The sequence below is a fragment of the Onychomys torridus genome, chromosome 4 (assembly GCF_903995425.1).
Source record: "Onychomys torridus chromosome 4, mOncTor1.1, whole genome shotgun sequence".
Classification (NCBI taxonomy): Eukaryota; Metazoa; Chordata; class Mammalia; order Rodentia; family Cricetidae; genus Onychomys; species Onychomys torridus.
The window spans coordinates 104,796,761-104,814,842 of record NC_050446.1 but is presented as its reverse complement, the minus strand read 5'-3'; the positions used below and the strand labels follow the sequence as shown (position 1 = coordinate 104,814,842).

The window sequence follows — 18,082 nt, the reverse complement described above, 5'->3', positions numbered from 1 at the left end:
GAACTCAATTTTCATTGTCTCCAAAACCATTGATTTGGGTTGGGGATTTAGCTCAGTGGTAAGCGCTTGCATAGCAAGCGTGAGGCCCTGGGTTCGATCCTCAGCTCAAAAAGGAAAAAACCAAAAAACCAAAACCATTGATCCACACTACCTCGCTCAGAACCATGTTTTAAAGGATAGGCCAGTATTCCATTCAAAGATATCACTGAAAGCATGACATGCTGTGTGCGATGGTGTGTCAGCTTTTACTCTCCTTGGGGGAAGGGCTGCTTAACTTGTGTGTGTGTGTGATGAAGGGGAGTGGTGTGCTACAGCACCTGTGGAGATCAGAGGACAACTTTGTGAAGTTCTTTCACCTTTATGTGGGATCCAAGGATTGAACTCAGGTTGTCAGGCTTGTGCAGCAAGCCTTTTTACCCACTGGTCTACTTCCATGACCCAAAGTGTGTGTGTGTCTCTGTGTCTCTGTGTGTGTGCGTGTGTGTGAACAGGAAGAGGTATCAGATCACCTGGAGTTACAGGCAGTTTGTGAGCTGCCTAATGTCAGTGCTGGGAATTGAACTAAACCTAAAGGTTTTTTAAGAAAAGTAAAACTACTAGATTTTTTTCCTTAGAGAATTTGATGAACTGAAAGTTTTCCAACCAAAGTGAATAGCTGCCCTGTTCTTGTGGAGCGTGTATGTACAACATTATGTTGAAATGCATCCAGACATAAAATAGTGAAAGTGTATCCTTTCTCATCACAAGGAAATAGATGTTGTTAAAAATATTGGATGTGACAGATATTTAAAGCGCACAATTTGGGCTGGGCGGTGGTGGCACACGCCTTTAATCCCAGCACTCGGGAGGCAGAGCCAGGTGGATCTCTGTGAGTTCGAGGCCAGCCTGGTCTACAGAGCGAGATCCAGGACAGGCTCCAAAACTACACAGAGAAGCCCTGTCTCGAAAAACCAAAGGAAAAAAAGCGAAGCACACAATTTGGTGAGTATATCTGTGAGATCATTGTCACCGTCAGGATAACCAAGTTCTTTTATACTTTCTCCCTCTTCCCTGCCTACAGCTTCCTCGTATTTCACTACGTTAGTCCCCAAGCAACCATTAATGCCAATCTGCTAGGATTTTTACATAAATAGAATCCTTTGATAGGCGTTCTTTTAATTGGGCTTTTTCACTCAACCAAATGAATAGGATGTAAAAACCATTCCAATTTTTAAATGATGTTTGAGACTGTGTACTTGACACACCTGACAGTTCTGAAGCCCCCCATAGACAAAGGGAGTCGCAGCCACCAGAGCAGCTCAAACTTTTATGTGTGGTCCTTACACAAGCAAGGATTCAGAGACAATGGATATGGAGTTGTTCTTAGTTCCCTATGACTGGGTTTTTTCTTTAATTTAAGAAAATTTGTGTATATAGGTGCATAGACACTTGTGTACATGCATTTGGGGGTCAGAACTCAGCATTGGGTGTCTTTCTCTATTGTTTTCTTTGTTTTGTTTAAGACAAGGTTTCTCTGTGTAGTTTTGGAGCCTTTCCTGGAACTTGCTCTGTAGACCAGGCTGGTCTCGAACTCACAGAGATCCGCCTGGCTCTGCCTCCCGAGTGCTGGGATTAAAGGCATGCGCCACCACCGCCCGACTCTATTGTTTTCGTTTTTGAGACAAGGACTCACAAAATCTGGAGCTCACTGATTAGCTCACTGGCTTTCCCTGCCCCCTCCCCCCATTGCAGCTTCGGGGATCCTCCCCTGCACCCCAACCCCATGCTGGGACTCCAGATATGGTCTACCATGCCTGATTTATATTAGGTTCTAGAGGCCCAGATTCAAGTGCTCGAATGGTGAGCACCGTCCCCAGCCCTGTTTAACCAAATCTTTATTTAGAAGGAATTGTTTCTAATTTTCACCATTAAACATAGTTTAGGTTACTATAGGTTTTTGATGACTGACCTTTATCCAGTTAAGAAATTTTATTTCTAGACCATGAATGGATGAAAAATAGCAAAATGAAGGCTGGAGAGGTGGCTCAGTGGTTAGGAGCACTGGCTGCTCTTCAGAGGACCTGGGTTTGATTCCCAGCACCCATGTGGTTACTGACAACCAGCTATAATTCCAGGGTACCAGGCACACAAATGGTGCACAGATATATGTATAGGCAAATACCCTTACACATAAAATTTAAAAGTAATAAAACCAAAAACTTAACATGCTGATGTTAACATCATACTGATGAAAGAAACTGAAAACTTTCTCCCCCAAATCAGAAAGTATATCCACTTTCACTATTCCTGCTCAGTGTTATACAGGAAGTCCTAGCCACTACACAAGAGATCTAAAGAATCTTAGAGATTGGACAGCAAGAAGACTTACTGGCAGATAGCAGGATTATCTGTGTAGAAAATGGAATGGAAATTTATTTTGAAAGGAAATCTGCTAAGTATTAAGTGAATTTAACAAGTTAGTTACTATGTACATAGGAAGACTTTGTCTCAAAAAGTATATATTTTGGGGTTAGTAAGATGGTTCAATAGGTAAAGGTGCTTGCTGATGTCTGGAACTAATATGGTTGTATGTGGGGGGGGGGGGGGGGCACGACTGCTGACATCACCACTCCATGCTACGGTTACGAGAGACCAGCCAGAGGCATCCGGAAGATTTCAGAGCAGAGAGAGAAAGCCGACTGGACGTGGCCAGGGCTAGGGAAGCAGGAGAGTGGGAGGGAGTACTGGACATAGCAAGGCATAGAGACTGGAGCATAGGGAGGCAAGCTGGTGAGTAAGGATGGTAAGACTAGCCGGGAGTGCATGCAGGGTAGTAGAGAATGCCAGCTATAAGGGGCTGAGCAACTCGGGGGAGGGAAGGGCCAGGAGGCTGATGTTGGAGGCTGTGGAATGTATGACAGGTACTTGTAACTAAGACTGGGGGCCTGGAGGCTGGCATGGGCTTTGATATGCAGCTATAGGTGCATGTCAATAGAACCATATGCTCCTTCTGCCAGCAGTAAGGGGAATGGCTCCTTTCAATAGACAGGAACTGGCTTCATAAGTTCCTGAGGAACGCTGGTTTTTAATCTAACTGCCAGAAATCCTCCTATAGTCAGGCTGAGCTCATTTCTGGATATTTGAACAGCCTGAGACCTTCCAGTGGTGAAGGGAAAGACAGATTTCCACAACTTGTGCTCTGGCGTCCACACCCATGGACACACACTAAATAAAACGGTAATTTTTTAAAAACTGGAAATGGTGATACACGCCTTTAATCCCAGCACTCGGAGGCAGAGGCAGGAGGTCCTCTGAGTTTGAGGCCATCTTAGTCTACAAAGCAAGTTCCAGGACAGCCAGGGCTATTATAGAGAAACCCTATCTTAAAACAAAACAAAATAAAAACCCCACCTTTTAAAAAGACAATTTTGCCAGGTGGCGGTGGTGGTGCGTGCCTGTAATCCCAGCACTCAGGAGGCAGAGGCAGGTGGATCTCAGTGAGTTTGAGGCCAGCCTGGTTCTACATAATGTGAGTTTCAGGACATCAGGACTAAAGAGAGAGACCCTATCTTGAGGGGTGGGGTTGGGGGTGGAGAGCAAGCAAGTGAAAGCTAAACATCGAATTGTGTGCTCAAAAAACATCCAGCAGAAATGTACTGGGGAAGCCTCCTCTAGGCAGCCAGCTGGCGTTCCCAATAGAGAGAATCCCAGGGGGAGCAGCGTGTCTCCTTGGGTGGGTGTCCAAGTAAAAGAAATGACAACAGATAATGTCATCAAGTTGGGCACAACATCCAGCAAGCCAATTGGGGAAGCTGAGGCAGTCCATTGGAATTCCCAATTGAACTTTCTCTCCATAAATGAGCTTTCTGTGACTGAATTTGTGATTTCTTTCCCTGCTGTGGGCACTTCTGTCATGAATAAACATTAGTAGCCTCTGTTAAATAGCTTGCCTCCTAGACAGAATCCCAATCCCCTGGGGGACCCTAGCCAAGGCTGACCTTTCACGGCCAGAGCTACACATCCCACCAGGGGGTGCGCCTTGCTACACTGAGCACCATATTCCCCACACTGGCATTTTGGGGGACCTCCATGGTCCAGGCCACCTTGATGTGGAGTAGACACACAGAGGGCAGTTTGTCAGTCCTCTCCCTTTCCTGTCACAGAAATTGGAGGTTAGTCCACCGTCAGACAAGGGGAGATTGGAAGACACTTTGATGCGAACGTGCTCTTTTTGAAATGGGGGTGAGGAAAGGGAAACCTGCTTCCAGAGCCAGCTTCTTGGTGAGTTCAATCAACACCTGACAGTTCACCAGTACAGTTCATTATAGTTGTATTTCATTAAAATGTAAAACTTCTGTTCTCCCAGAAGCTGTTAAGAGATGGTAAGCTATAGCCTGGGAGAATGTCTTTATAAATCATACTTTCTAGAATAAGAAACACCCTATTTCTGGTTTAGAATAAATAACTCTTAAAGCCCAGTAAATTTAAGGGAATACAAACAGTTTGAACACCTAAGGAAAGAAGACAGATTGTAAATAATCTTGTCAAAAGATGTTCAACATCTTCAGCCACGTGGAAAGATACAAATACAAACCATAATGAGGTAACACCATTTACTCTTGGAATGGTTGATATGGAAAAGATTGTTCTGTCTGATCTGGCCATTCCATCTTTGTTTACTCACACAGAATGAAAACATGTTCCCAAGACTTCATAATTGCAATTTCAAATGCTGAAAATGTCTCATGTCCATCCGTCAATGGGGTGGATTGATAAATTGGGTATTCCACTCATTAGAATCCTACTCGGTTATTTTAAAAAGTGAACTGTTGGGCTGGGAGGACAGCTCAGTAGGTGAAGTGCTTGTCTCGCAAGTATGAGGCTCAGAGTTTGATTCCCAGAGCTCCCATAAGGATGCTCTAAGTATTGTGGTCCACACTTGAATCCAGTGCTGGCAAAGACGACACAGGCAGATCCCTGGGGCTGGCTGGCCAGCCATTCTAGCCTAATTGTTGAGTTCAGGCTATGAGAGACCCTTTATCATAGGATATAGATGGTGTTCCTGCGGCTTATCCTGTGGCCTCTGAGCATGCAGACACACAGTGTGAACTATTGATGCATACACCAACATCTATTTTATTTGGGGGTCTGACATTTGAAGAGAGAGGAGAAAATATGGTAGAAATAACAGATGTTAATGAATCTCTTTTTAAACTACTTTATTGCAGTATCAGGAACCAAACCCTGGACATCACACATGTCAGGCTCTACCACTGAGTCACATTCCTGGCCCTAATTTTTTTTTTAACTTTTAAGATGGAAAAGACTTGAAAAGTGAGTTATCAGTATAAAGAAAGCAAAAGTTTCATTACAAAGTATAAATGGAAATGTTGACTCAGATGAAAAAATGTTTTACACAGTTAATTGTGTCCAGATCCTCACCAAAGGCAGCTGGCCCTCCAAGCCTTGGTTTTCTCTTGCTGGGGTAGGCAAGCTGGAGATTTAGGAAAGTAGGTAAGGAGGCAATAAACCTGGCATCCTGGTGATGGTAGACCTGCTATTTCTCCATGGCCCCCAAGTTTCACCCCATTCACCCTAAGACTGGCATCCAGGCCTGCGGAATCCCGCTCTCCTGGGCGATCCTAGCCAAGGCCAACCTTTCACAGCCAGAACCACAGATCTTTGCCAGAGTCTGGGGGAGCATTGCTACATTGAGCACCAGTTTCCCCATGCTGGAATTTTGGGCTCTCTATGGTCCAGGACAGTTATCACTCCTTTGTGTGGATGCTAATGGCCTTCATATCCTAGGCTGGGCTTGGGATTTTCTTATCAGTGTCAGGCCCTTGTCCACCCTCTACACATCAGTCCACCTCAAGGCTTGTCAGCTGCCCTCACTACTCCTCTCCACTTAGCCAGACAGGATTTTCAGAGGACACCACCTAGACCAGGTGTCCCCCAAGCAATACAGAGACACACCCCTGCGCTATTGATCTTCCCCTAGCCCCTGCCCCTTGTTACAGCCGAATGTGCATACCAATGGTAGGCCCTTGATTCTGGACTTCCTTCTGTTGCTGCTCAGGTCGCCTTCTAGACCTGGATGCCGGGCTTCCTCGCTCCTCAATTTGGCCAAAGGCCAGTCACCCTTGAGTATACCATCTAGAGTCTAGTCTTTCCACACTGAGCCTGGAAAGTATCCTAGGCACTGCCTGTCTTCCTGCTTCTAGGGACCCCTTTCCTGCCTGTCCCACTCAGCCAGGCGAGCTCATCAATGAGCACCTAGATACATGCATTCCCCTTTAATCATCTTTAGAGGTCCTTCTAGGTCCAGGCTGTTCCTCTTTTCTCCCTGTACCATGAGACAGAGAGAGAAATATCATATTGGACACACACACACACACACACCTCAGTATCATACTGGTACTGTATACTGATAGTGCTACTCAGTATCAAGATACGGTGTTGGTGAGAATCAACTAAGCCATACCTGACCATTTTTTCTAAAAACCATTGGTGGATCTTAGCCCCTTATTCCAGCCCCATCAGAAAAAAAAAAAACCAAAAATCTGTGGATGAGGTGTGGAAAGGCAGATATTCACCTATCACATCAGTTGGAACACCTCTTTCCTCTTCACCCAGCTGGAAAGACTTAGGACACTTTGACTCCAGTGTTTCCACTCTCCGTTAGGTTGTATTTTAAAATCGTTTAAACTGTAAGTGGATGGCTTTGTATACGTGAAAGGATTTTCAGGAATTATGTTGAAACTGTTTTTTCTTTTTTGCAAGGTGTCTCACACTGTAGACCACTCCCATTTGCCTGCCACTAGTCATGCATGCCGTTCTGCTTCTCGACACTAGTCACCATGCCTTATTTTCTTGTAAAAAGCAACATTGTGCCACTATACAGTTTAAATGTGTGCAACGAGAACTGTGTTTTATACTAAGATCTCACAACTGATCTGGTAGCTTCTGCCTCTTCTAACTGCTGCCTCCCTCTCCATGCTTCCCCCTTACCATCTCCTTGCCCCCATCAACAGTGCAGTCAAATCCTCAGCCGGATGTCCAGTGCCGTGCCTCTCAACCACTTGCCACCTTGGAGTCTTTAAATGCAGGACCTAGCTCAGCAGGTCTAAGATGGAGCTGTAAAATCTCTTTTGGGTTTTGTTTGTGTTTGTTTGTTTCTTTTTAGACGTCGTCTCATGTAATCCAGCCTGGCTTCAAACTTAATATGTAGCTGAGGGTGGCCTTGAACTTTTGTTCCTCCTGAATTCGTCTCCCAAGTGATAGGATAACAGTCAAAAACTACCAGCCAGGCTTCTGTGGTACTGGATATCAAGGCTGATTGCTGGGCAGACACTACCAAATGAGCTACATCCTTAGCCTGAGAGTCTAGTTTTTACTTTTAAGTTGTATTTTATGTGCATGTATGAGTGCTCACATGTATCTGCACCTCATGAGTGCCTGGTGCCCTCAGAAGAGGGGGCTTCAGAGCCCCTGCAATTGAAGTTACAGATGATTGTGAGCTGATATGTGGGTTTGAGGGACTGAACCAGGATCCTCTTGCAGAGCAGCAAGTGTTCTTAACTGCTGAGCCGTCTCTCCAGCCCCCCACAGAGTATATATCTAAAGAGCTAAGGGATGACTATACTGCTCTTCCTGAGACCACGTTTTGAACAGTAAGACCCTCTGAGGACCTCTATGAGAATCATTTGCATTTCTGGCTTATAGGATATGAATACCCCTGATTTGATAAGGATTGCCCATCTGCTTCCTAGTTTCACCTGCCCCATACCAGCAGGTCAAGAGAGTGGAACATGTATTTGATGGGGGTGGGGGAGGCCTTTCTTGTTCTCACCGACATTGTGTCCCCTGCTATCCTGTGCATATGGTCTTGGTTAAAACCTCCTCTCCCCTTAATTAGAATGGTCCCAGGTTTCTGGAGTGATGTCCCTGGTTAGTGAGGCATGGCTAAATTAGTAAAAGACCCAGGCTAGACATCTTAGTCTCTATTTCAACCACAGACAACTCAGCCCTGTAGACATCTAGACCTTGGCTTCACCTCTTAGTAGCCTGCTAGAGTGACCTAGGACTCAACAGCCTGGCCTTGGCACTGGTGAGAGGCTATCTGATCCTGACAAAATAGTCACAGTGTATGTGTGTGTGTGTGTGTGTGTGTGTGTGTGTGTGTGTGTGTGTGTGTTGTGGCATTAGGGGCTAGTTCAGGCACTTCACCTTACAAGCTAGATGCCCCAAGGCAAGTGTCTTTTTCTTTGTTTTACCCATGTAGAAAATGAAGTTCAGAAAGACTTGTCAGGGCTGGAAATGTAGCTCAGTTGGTGGAGTGCTTACCTAAGATGCAGGAAACCTTCAGTTTGGTCATCAGTACCAAATAAACCAGGCATGGTAGCACAGCCCTGTAACCCCAGCCCTTGGGAGGTAAAGGCAAGAGGATCAGAAGTTCAAGGTCATCCTCAGCTAACCATAGAGCTACAGCATCTCCATGTCTTGCCTTGACCCTTGCAATGGCCACATTGCAAGGGGAACTACAAAGAAACAGGAGGGGCTAGTTTGGGGTTTAGGCAACAAAGCTAAAGATGTCTAACCAATGACATACAGCGTTCCAAAACTGTGGCAGGTTTCAGCCAAAATGAACTGTGATTTGAGGTGCGTGAGTGTGTAGGTGGCAGAAGAGTTTTTTGGCCTAGAGCTTCTGAAGCAAAGATTTTAAAGTTAGATACGAAATAGATAAAGAGTTGGGAAGCAGCAGGGACTGGGTAGGGGTTGGGAGTGGGCAAAGACTGTTAGCTGTGCCCTGGCTGTGGGCAAATTATCTAACATGTTTATCACTTTATTTGGGAACTGATACTCAAAGTTTTGTTTGGAGGGGTCAGCAGATAGGTAAATGGCCAGACTCTGAGGAAGTATGGATGCTCCAAAACCTTCTGGGATGTCAGCAACATGCTTGATCAATTTTGGAAATCCCTGAGCTATTATTTTCCTACTCAGCTTTGCAAGCATTTCCTGCTACCAGGCTCCAACCTCAAGCATTGCACAACTAGTATAGCTTACTATCTGCCTAGTTTGAGGTTGTATGACACAACCTTTTACATTTCATCCATACCATCCATTCTGTGTTAACTGTTTTAGGGCTGAGATTCTATGACAGAGGATTTCTCTGGGCTCCTAGGGAAACTCGCTCCATCATCCAGCTTCTGGATCAAAAGGCCCTTTGAGCTTGTAGAATGATCTTGGAGCCAAAACATCTTAACTGCTTTTTGGCCTTACAAGTACTTTTCATAAAACCAGGCATGGTGGCACAAGTTTTGATTCCAGTACTCTGGAGGTAGATAGAGGCAATAGGATCAGAAACTCAGTCATCCTCAGTTAAATAGTGAGTTTCCATCATGGGCCTCATGAGACCCTGTCTCAAAATGAAAACAAAACCAAAAAAGCCAAAAAATTTTGCTAATAGATACTGACTTTGGATCATAAAAATCTCGTGGAAAAAAAAAAAGGGACCCACTTAACAATGAGGTTCAAAATAATGAATTGGCCAAGGTGTGGGTGTCTGAAAAGGGACTTGTTCTTTCATAATAGATCTGGAGGCTCTATATGTATGTAGGGGTGGGGTGTATGCTTATGCACAAAGCCTTCGATTCAATCTCTAACGTGTGTGCATACACACACACACACACACACACACACACACACACACACACACACACACGAAACTCACTATGATGATTGACCTATTCCCCATTTCTTCTGGTAGGTGAGTGAGGTGAGGTTCCCAGGGTTTTGGACCAGGACTCACCCCATCTATCTTTCTTCCAGTAAGGCCCATTACCGAGTCTGTGCGCCTCCCGGAAGTAGAGAGGATCCGTGACAAGTCCAGGGGTATGTGGGTGGAAACTCTCAGGAAGCCTGAAGCAGGGAGGGCTGAGATGCTGTGACACAAAGATGCTGACGGGAAACCAAGTGACGCTACCACATCCATATGGGTGTTCTCGGTGGCTTGGCCTCTTGTCCTGGGCTACACCATTTGTCCTGTCCCTGACACCATCCTGGGTTTAAGGTAGATGGCCCAGAAGCCAGGCTTGTGTTTGGGGGTCTGAGGTCTGTTGAGGCTCCACTGCCCTCCCTCCCACAGGGGCTCAGGCCCTAGGCCAGGGCTCAACAGACACAGGCAGTAAGATGGGGATGCCCTTCTATTGGTCCTGAGCATAGCCTGGGTGAGTCATGGAGGTAAGGAGGCCCACGAGGCTCAGCAATGTGGAGAAGAGCAGCAGGAAGGAGGCAGCGAAGAGCAGAGCGGGCAGGGCACTGAGCACCAGCAGCAAGACAGCGGGCAGCAGGTGGCTCCACATGGCAGCCACCACAGGCCACAGGGAGCTCAGCAGGTGGGAGCCAGTGGTGAAGAGTGCGTGACACAGCATCAGTGCCAGCAGCAGGTAGAGTGTCCCCTCCAGACCCCATAGCATACGCTGTAGTGGTTGCCGCCAGCCTGATGTATTCCACCACTGGGACCAGCTCCGGGGCATGTGGCATGCCCACCAGCGCACCCACTCCTGACGGGTGACCCAGGCTGACCAGGGCACTGCCCGCTGGGGCCCCTCGCCAGCCCCGATGATATCCGTCTCTACTCGTGGCTGCTGCATCACGGTTGGTGCACCTGTGGACAGGGCCAGGCCAGCTGCAGGAGCAGCACTGAAGATAGATGCCCAGGACCTCTGGGTAGGTGGGGTTGCAGGGGTCAGGAGGAGACCAGCACGGGCAGGATTGGGCTTTGAACTGGGGTCCAGGACTTACCTTTGGGTAGAGCCACTTAAGTCATGATGCTTCCTCTTGCGCCCAGGCCAGCCTGGCAGCCAGGAACCAGTCTCGGCCTCATTCACCCCCCCCCATCCTCAGAGGAGTCTATTATGACCTGGGCTGGGGCGGGGCCCAGCGAAGAGAGGGGCTAGTGCATAGTGTCAGACTCACTTGAGTCTCTCACTTATGGACCCTCCAGGCTGTCAGCAAGCCTCACAGTTACCATCCCCCCTTGCTTATGGGAAGCCTTCCCAACTCCTGTTCCTCCTCGATGGCTTCCTCCAACTGCAGGGCTGGAGTTGGTTGCTGTATCCACTGTTTTCTCTGCCTTCTCTTGTTGCCCTAAGCCTCAGACCCAGTTCTCAAATGGCCTCTGAGGTTCAAGCTGAACACAATGGAGTATTCTACCTGTACCCCACAACCTTACCCTTGTGTAGCTCAGGATGGAGGAGAAGAAACCTGGGGAAGCAGAATGGCTGGTGTATTTTTAGAAGGCATTCAGTTTTCAGAGGGCCCTTAGTCCCAAGGATGGAGGCAGAAAGTTAGGCCCAGCAGGGTTAAGGGTATACCAGAGCCTCCCAAGAACAGGCCAAGGCCCAAGAACAGCAGGAGCAGTGCATCCTGGAGACTGAGTAGTCCTGAGACTAGCCCTGTTGGGAACAGGGGAGCTGCCCGCTGTCCTGGACCTTCACCAGCCCCATGGCTCTGACCCATCAGGAGAAGTCTATGTTGTAGCGGCGTGGGACCTGAGGGCCTGTGGAGAGAGAGGATGGCAGCTCAAGGCAATTGCTCATTTGTCCCTGTGCTTGTGACACCTACCTGGCAGGCTGCTGCCACTTACCCATGAAGCAGGTCAAAAGCAAGGAAGCTGAACAGCAGCAGGAGCAGCAGGGCTAGGCCAGCTGTCGAGAAGACTGTTCGAATTGTCACTCCGAGTGCCCCCAGCCCTAGGAGACTGTCCAGGAGCTGGACCTGGCTGACATCCCAGGGGACACACATGGCTCATTGACCTACTCAACCCCTCTCCAGTATCCAGATCACTGGGAGGGATAAGACGGGTCTATAAGGGCTTTGGGCATGGGCAAGCAGAGCTGGGGCTTGAAGGTATTAGGAAGAGCTAGTGCTGGGAGATTAAGAATCAGGAGGGAGGAGGACCTTGGTATACACTTGAGGGTGAGCTCAGAGAATAGGGAACTCAGCTCTTTGTAGATGCCCCCACCCCTAACCCCCACTCCACATCTTCCCCAAGCCCTCCTCACCTCCTCCCACTTGGGTCAACCATTCTGGATTTGGACACCTGGGGCATTGTGACTTATTGTCAAGGGAGGACCTTGAGTTAAGGACAGGGCAACAGTTTGTCTTGCCTAATAAGCACTAGTAGCCTAGGTGGGGCTTAGCTAGCAAATCAATGTTTTCTGAGAACTAGGACTCACCCTTGGTTATTGCCTTGGCTAATCTTTCTCTGCCCCAGGGACTTCCCATGGGTTCTGGATTGTCAGGAAAGCATGCTAACAGCATGACTACTTGGACTCCTGCCCAAGGGAGGAGAGGCTACTTCTTCCTGGAAGTTCCTCAGGCTGTGTGTCTGGGATGTCATTCAGGCATTCAATGTTTCTGTATCCAGTTCTCTTCCCTGAAAGTGGGGTAAGGCCTGAGGGGTAGTGGGGGAGCCAGACCTGCAACTCTGGAATGCAGAATAGGTTTTTCCAGGAGGCAAGCTAGGCTGTGGGTGGCAGGAAGATGCATTTGGATATTTTAAATGTTATGGTTTCAGAAATGAGACAGAGAGCTGGATATGGTAGCATATGCCTTAATTCAGTGCTTGGAAGGCTGGGGCAGAAAGATTGTGTGTTTAAGGCCAGCCTGGACTATATGGTGAGATGCTGCCCAGAGAAATTGAAAAAAAAAAAGAAGATAGAGGTTGTGAACCTAAGAGGCCTACAACATCCTGATCCCAAGTTATTCTGAGCAAGGTCTGTTTGTGTGTTCCAGGCTGGCCTTGAAATTTCCATGTGATGCAGGCTGCTCTCTAACTCTTGGTAACTCTCTGCCTCCTCCTGAGTGCTAGGGCTGCAGGCATGCACACTGTGCCTCGCATAAACTCCAAATGGAAAGTTAAGGCTGCCTCCTAAGAATGAAATTAAGGGATGAACATGGAATAAATGGATTGGCGCCATTACTGGTTACAATTATCCAATAAGAATAAACGTATTCCCACTGAATCTATGAAGGGCAGTGGTTACAGAGCTACTAAGTACATGGACTGTTTGGTGATGAAGATGAGTAGAAGTGACATGTAAGTTTAAACAGTACTCCTACTTTGAAGGAAAAATGAAGGGGTTGGGGTAAGGGAGACACTGACAACATAACCCCCAGAAAAGGAAGAGACTGAGAAATCGAAAGGGCGTTAAGCTGCCTCCCAGGAAGCACTGCCCAAAGACCCAGGCCCAGTGACCTTGGCATGTTTGGAGTTAATGGAGCTGGCACCATAGATCCAGTGTCGTTTGCCCTTCACATCATTCACCAATTGCCCTTCCACTGGCTTCTGTTTGCCTGGGAACTGTGTTTCTGGTAGAGATTTGTCTATATGGACATAGAGATAGCCGAGGATCCTGTTTTTGTCCAAGTCTCAATTGTCTTTGTTAATGAGAAAATTAGCACTTAGTTCAATTGCCAGTTTCCTGAGTCTGCTCATTTCTGATGCAGACACTTGCAAGATTGCATCCCTGAACTATGGAATTGAGAGTCACGTCCTGACAGCTCCCCCAAGAGGAAATCGCCACAATGCAAGGGTTTGGAAATAGGGTATGCGACCAATACTCCTTAAGATTTAGTGTGTGCAAGGTGCTCTGAATAATTTGTAGGGGAGTTCTACTTGGAGTTTTCTCCATTTAGTTTTCATTCAATAATAATTTATAAAGTGATTCCTGTGTGCCACGTTTTTGACCTAATGTTGGATTAAGACTCCTGAGGCAGACCATGGGCTCTCATACAGATGTTCTATTGAGGGTTTGGAGTTGTTTTCAGAAGGAGAAAAAACTTATGAGATGAGGAAGGAGAAGGGCAGGGTAGAGGACAGGGCTAACCTAGCATGTGGTCTTGTCTGGAATCCAGCCTCAGTCTGACCTTGCAGATAGCTCTGAGAACAGTGAATTGTGCCATCATATGAGATGTGCAATCTCATCATATCAATCAGTCATTGATACCTCTTTTATGAAGGAAAGGGAAGAGCGAGATAGAAGTTGGAGAACTGTAACTTTCACATCTGCTGAGGGCTTTTGTCTGTAGAAATCAGACAGCTATGATTTATGAATGACAACACACTGTTGGTAAAGGGGACCTCAGTGGGGAATCAGTAGCATCTGGCAGTCTATATTGTAGTAAAGGACTCAGCAAATCTGGATGATCTGTATCATGTTCATTCATGAAAACTATTTGGCTTGGGGCTGGAGTAGAGCTTGGTGGTTAAGAGATCTTCCCACTATTCCAGAGGACCAGAGTGCAGTTCCCAGCACCCACATCAGGTGGCTCACAACTGCATTCAACTCCAGTTCCAGGGGCTCCAACACTTCCTTCTGGCAACTCGCATGCACATGAGCACACATTTATATTAAACCTCAAAACTGGTTGACTCTTGCTGGGCTCTCTAAGGAGCTAGTCTCTAAGTCCTTGGAATATCTTGTTCAATATAAGTGTCTCTGTTTACACAGAAGTCTTGGGCCACATCAAATAGTCTATGCCAACAATGTGATTTTTGTTGGGGACTTAGACCAGAAACTAGGATTACCTTGGCCTCTAGAAAGTTTGGACTAACATCAAACAAATGAGCAGTCAAGTATACTTATATAACTGGTCTCCAAAAACACTCTGGACACCGAAGCTCCAGTGACTTTTTCTTACTAACAGCACTTGGTGCATGATGTCTCACATACTGCTGGAAGGATTAAGTACTGGCTACCTGATTCCATTTTCATATAAACAACTGGAAGCTCGTACCCAGTGTTTCCTGTACCCTGCCAATGTACATGCTCCTATTGTTGGTTTTAATCTGCCTGCAACCTTTCTTTGTCACAATCTGTGACCATTAGTATAACCACTTAGGTAAATTCTCCTGATAAACCACTGAGCTCTAAGAGAGTGGTCATGGGGACTCCAGAAAAACATTGGCATTCAAAGAAGGATTCACAAGGACAGTGCTGATTCACTAAAATAGGATGGAATCACGAGTTGAGAGAAAGGATAAGAGGGACAGTCTTTGATTCCCAGATGGCTACTTAGTCACCCACAGCTTGGAAATTAAGCAGCCTCGTGATCAGTTACTGGAGGTCAAAGTTATCAGTGGAATTTATTGATGACAGCTAACTCCTGGGGGAGTTGTTTGGGAAACTGTCCAGAGAGTAGAATAATAACCAAAACCCCAAAGAAACTTTAAAAAAAGTTAACAAGAATAGAGAAATAATATTTGAAAGTTAGTTTTAGAAACTTCAAATAGAAAATTAATCATAACTTTTTTTCTGGTGCAATGAGCTTTCTGTGTTACTCAAGGGAATAAATAGGGCTTCTCAAGTGCCTCCCCCTTCTTCTGGAGGCCTGGGGTGAGGGCTGTGACAGGAGATGCTGAGTTTTTGGGGACATATATTGGGAGTTGAGTTGGGAGAGGGAATCCCCAGCAGCCAAGAACCTCACTCTTCCTTTCATGTTCTTTCAGGTGGGTGGTCCAGGGCTCCTTACTCTTTGGAGGCCATATGGACCGTAAGCTCTACCACCCTGCAGTTGTAGCTGAATTCATTGTCATACCAGGAAATGAACTGGACAAAGTTATTATTGAGAGCAATGCCAGCCCCAGCATCGTGAAAGAGTGGGGGTCACCGCTAAAATTACAGGAAACCGCCTGTTCCTTCCTATATAGCCCCAAATGCCTGGTACAGCTGGGTGCCTGCTTCACTACCTTTTAAAAACAATTTTAAATTTATTTCCTGTGTATGGGTGTTTTGCCTGCATGTATGTCAGTGTACCGGGTGTGTGCCTGATGAATGAAGATCAGAAGGGGGTCCCAGATCCCCCAGAACTGGAATCACTTTGTGGGTTCTGGGAATTTAATCCAGGTTTTCTGCAAGAGCAGCAAGTGCTCTTAATCACTCAGTCATCTCTCCAGCTTCTTCAGCATCTTTTCAATGTCTTTGTGCTTGACAGCTTTCTCTGGTGGCAGGTCAGATCTACAACACACGCACACTGTGGGTAGGAATATGGAAGGCCATGCCGGCAAGCTCCCTGCTCAGCACTGTCAAGATCTTGTCCACAGCATTGGCATTGTCAGTGGGTGCAGACCTGATGTTCTAGGCAGTCCCACAACCATCACACCACACTTTCCCAGAGGGGCCATCCATGGTTGGTTGGTTTGTTTGTTTTTTGGATGGTGGTGATGTCATGTGCTGTGGTCATGAGTCCCCCAGTGATGCCAAAGTTGTCATGGATGACCTTGGTCAGGGAGGCTAAGCAATTGGTGGTGCAGGAGACATTGCTGAGAATCTGGAATGAGTGTCATACTTCTTGCAGTTCATTCCCATCACAAGCATGGCAGCAACAGCAGAAGAGGCAGAGATGATGACCTTTGCCTCCACTCTTCAAGAGGGCCCCAGCCTTCTCCATGGTGGTGAAGCTTGGTGACTCCACTTGTGTTTGGCACCAGATTCACCCCGTTTGATGTGGTCAGAATCCTGCTGCTGAAAGATGGATAGTGTTTTCTCATTGATGACACATTTCTTGTTCTCAGCTGTGACTATTGCCATGGGTGGAACCATACTGGAACATGCAAACCATGTAGTTGGGGTCTTTGATGGCAACAATATCTACTTAACCAGAGTTGAAGGCAGCCCTAGTGACCATGTGCCTGATATAGCCAAACAGGAAGGATCAGAGAGCCTAAATCACACAATTTTTAATAAGCTGAGTGTGGTGGTGCATGCATACCTGTAATTCCAGCATTCTTTAGGCAGAGTCAGAAGGATCAGATGTCCAAGGTCATCCTCAGGTACATAGAGACCTGTGGTAGTTTGAATGTAATTGGCCCCCATAAGCTCATAGGGAGTGGCACTATTAGGAGGTGTGGCTTTGTTGGAGTAGGTGTGGCCTTGTTGGAAAAAGTGTGTCACTGTGGGGACAGGTTTTGAGGTCTCTTATGCTCAAGATATGCCCAATGTCTCAGTTCACTTCCTGTTGCCTGCAGTTTGAGATATAGACTTTCTCAGCTCCTCTCTAGCACCATGTTTATTTGCTCGATGTCATGTCTCACCATGATGATAATGGACTGAACTTCTGAACTGTAAGCCACCCAATTTAATTCCCTTGTAAGAGTTGCCGTGGTCATGGTGTCTCTTCACAGCAATGGAAACCCTAACTAAGACAAGACCAAATTGGGCTACATAGAATCCATATAGTCCTTCCGGTTCATAGTCACATGAAGTTAAAATTACTGGTGCTTCTTGCACAGAAAAAGATGGCATACATATAAACAAAAAGGCAAAATGGCACCAGGATTTTTATTATTAATTATGTTCTTGGTTTTAATGTTTCATTTTGAGATCAAGGCTTGCAGTCCTGCTCATGCTGTCTTTGAACTCTTGATCCCAGCTTGTCCCTTAGACTAACATCTCCTTCAGACAGGTGCCCCATCCAACCTACAAGGTTGTTTCCTGAAACGTAGTCTTGTCCCTGTGGCACCCAAAGATCCTACATGAGACTCTTGGAGATAGAGACCAGGCTATATCCGTGACTGGGTAGAAACTTGCCATTGTATCCCTGGGGTCATCGTCGTTTGAATCTGTCTGGAGACCTCTTGCCTTTGCAACCGCCAGAGGTGGTAACCCAGTAAGAGAGGGCTGTGAGAAGATGCTGAGTGGTTCAGGGATCAAGATGGGCTCTGAGGAAGAGAATGGAAGGAGGGAGTAGGGCTGAGTCTCAGATGGCCTGCTGCTGGTACTCCCCCGCCCCCTCAGCTCTCTGGGAGACTTGGTTGAATGTGAGGCTTCTGGTGGAAGCCCAAAAGCCCTCTACCTTTTCAGATATTGACCTGCAACTCAAGGAAGCTCTGCGTCTGCTGTCTTCATATGTGCACTGGCCCTGTCTGTGTTCAAAAAGTCTTGTGCCCTCAAGCACATCCTGTTTAGCTTCTGTTGTCAACTTGATACATCAGAGAGGCAAATCTCAACTGAGGAACTGCAGAGAGGAGACTGACCTATGGGGGAATTGTGTGGATTGTTAATAGATGTAGGAGGGCCCAGCCCACTGTGGGCGG

The 18,082-nt window shown here is 46.8% G+C and overlaps 2 protein-coding genes across 2 annotated transcripts; both read right to left on the bottom strand.

Annotated features, from left to right (window-relative positions):
• Positions 1-10,184: 10,184 nt before the first annotated feature.
• On the bottom strand, positions 10,185-10,658 carry Tmem239 (transmembrane protein 239). Its single transcript, XM_036184298.1, has one exon. It carries the CDS (start codon positions 10,632-10,634, stop codon positions 10,185-10,187), a length of 450 nt encoding a protein of 149 aa, XP_036040191.1. The 5' UTR covers positions 10,635-10,658.
• A 596-nt stretch (positions 10,659-11,254) lies between these two features.
• Positions 11,255-11,827, bottom strand: C4H20orf141 (chromosome 4 C20orf141 homolog). The gene is made up of 2 exons (XM_036183545.1): positions 11,630-11,827; positions 11,255-11,542 (listed from the first exon to the last, which is right to left on the bottom strand). Exons 1-2 carry the CDS (start codon positions 11,785-11,787, stop codon positions 11,305-11,307), a joined length of 396 nt encoding a protein of 131 aa, XP_036039438.1. The 5' UTR covers positions 11,788-11,827; the 3' UTR covers positions 11,255-11,304.
• Between the last annotated feature and the right edge of the window lie 6,255 nt (positions 11,828-18,082).

Coding starts and splice junctions, on each gene's coding strand:
- Tmem239 (XM_036184298.1), bottom strand. CDS start 10,634: ATGCAGCAGCCACGAGTAGAGACGGATATCATCGGGGCTGGCGAGGGG.
- C4H20orf141 (XM_036183545.1), bottom strand. CDS start 11,787: ATGTGTGTCCCCTGGGATGTCAGCCAGGTCCAGCTCCTGGACAGTCTC. Junction 11,543..11,629: donor GCTTTTGACCTGCTTCATGG/GTAAGTGGCAGC, acceptor CTCTCTCCACAG/GCCCTCAGGTCCCACGCCGC.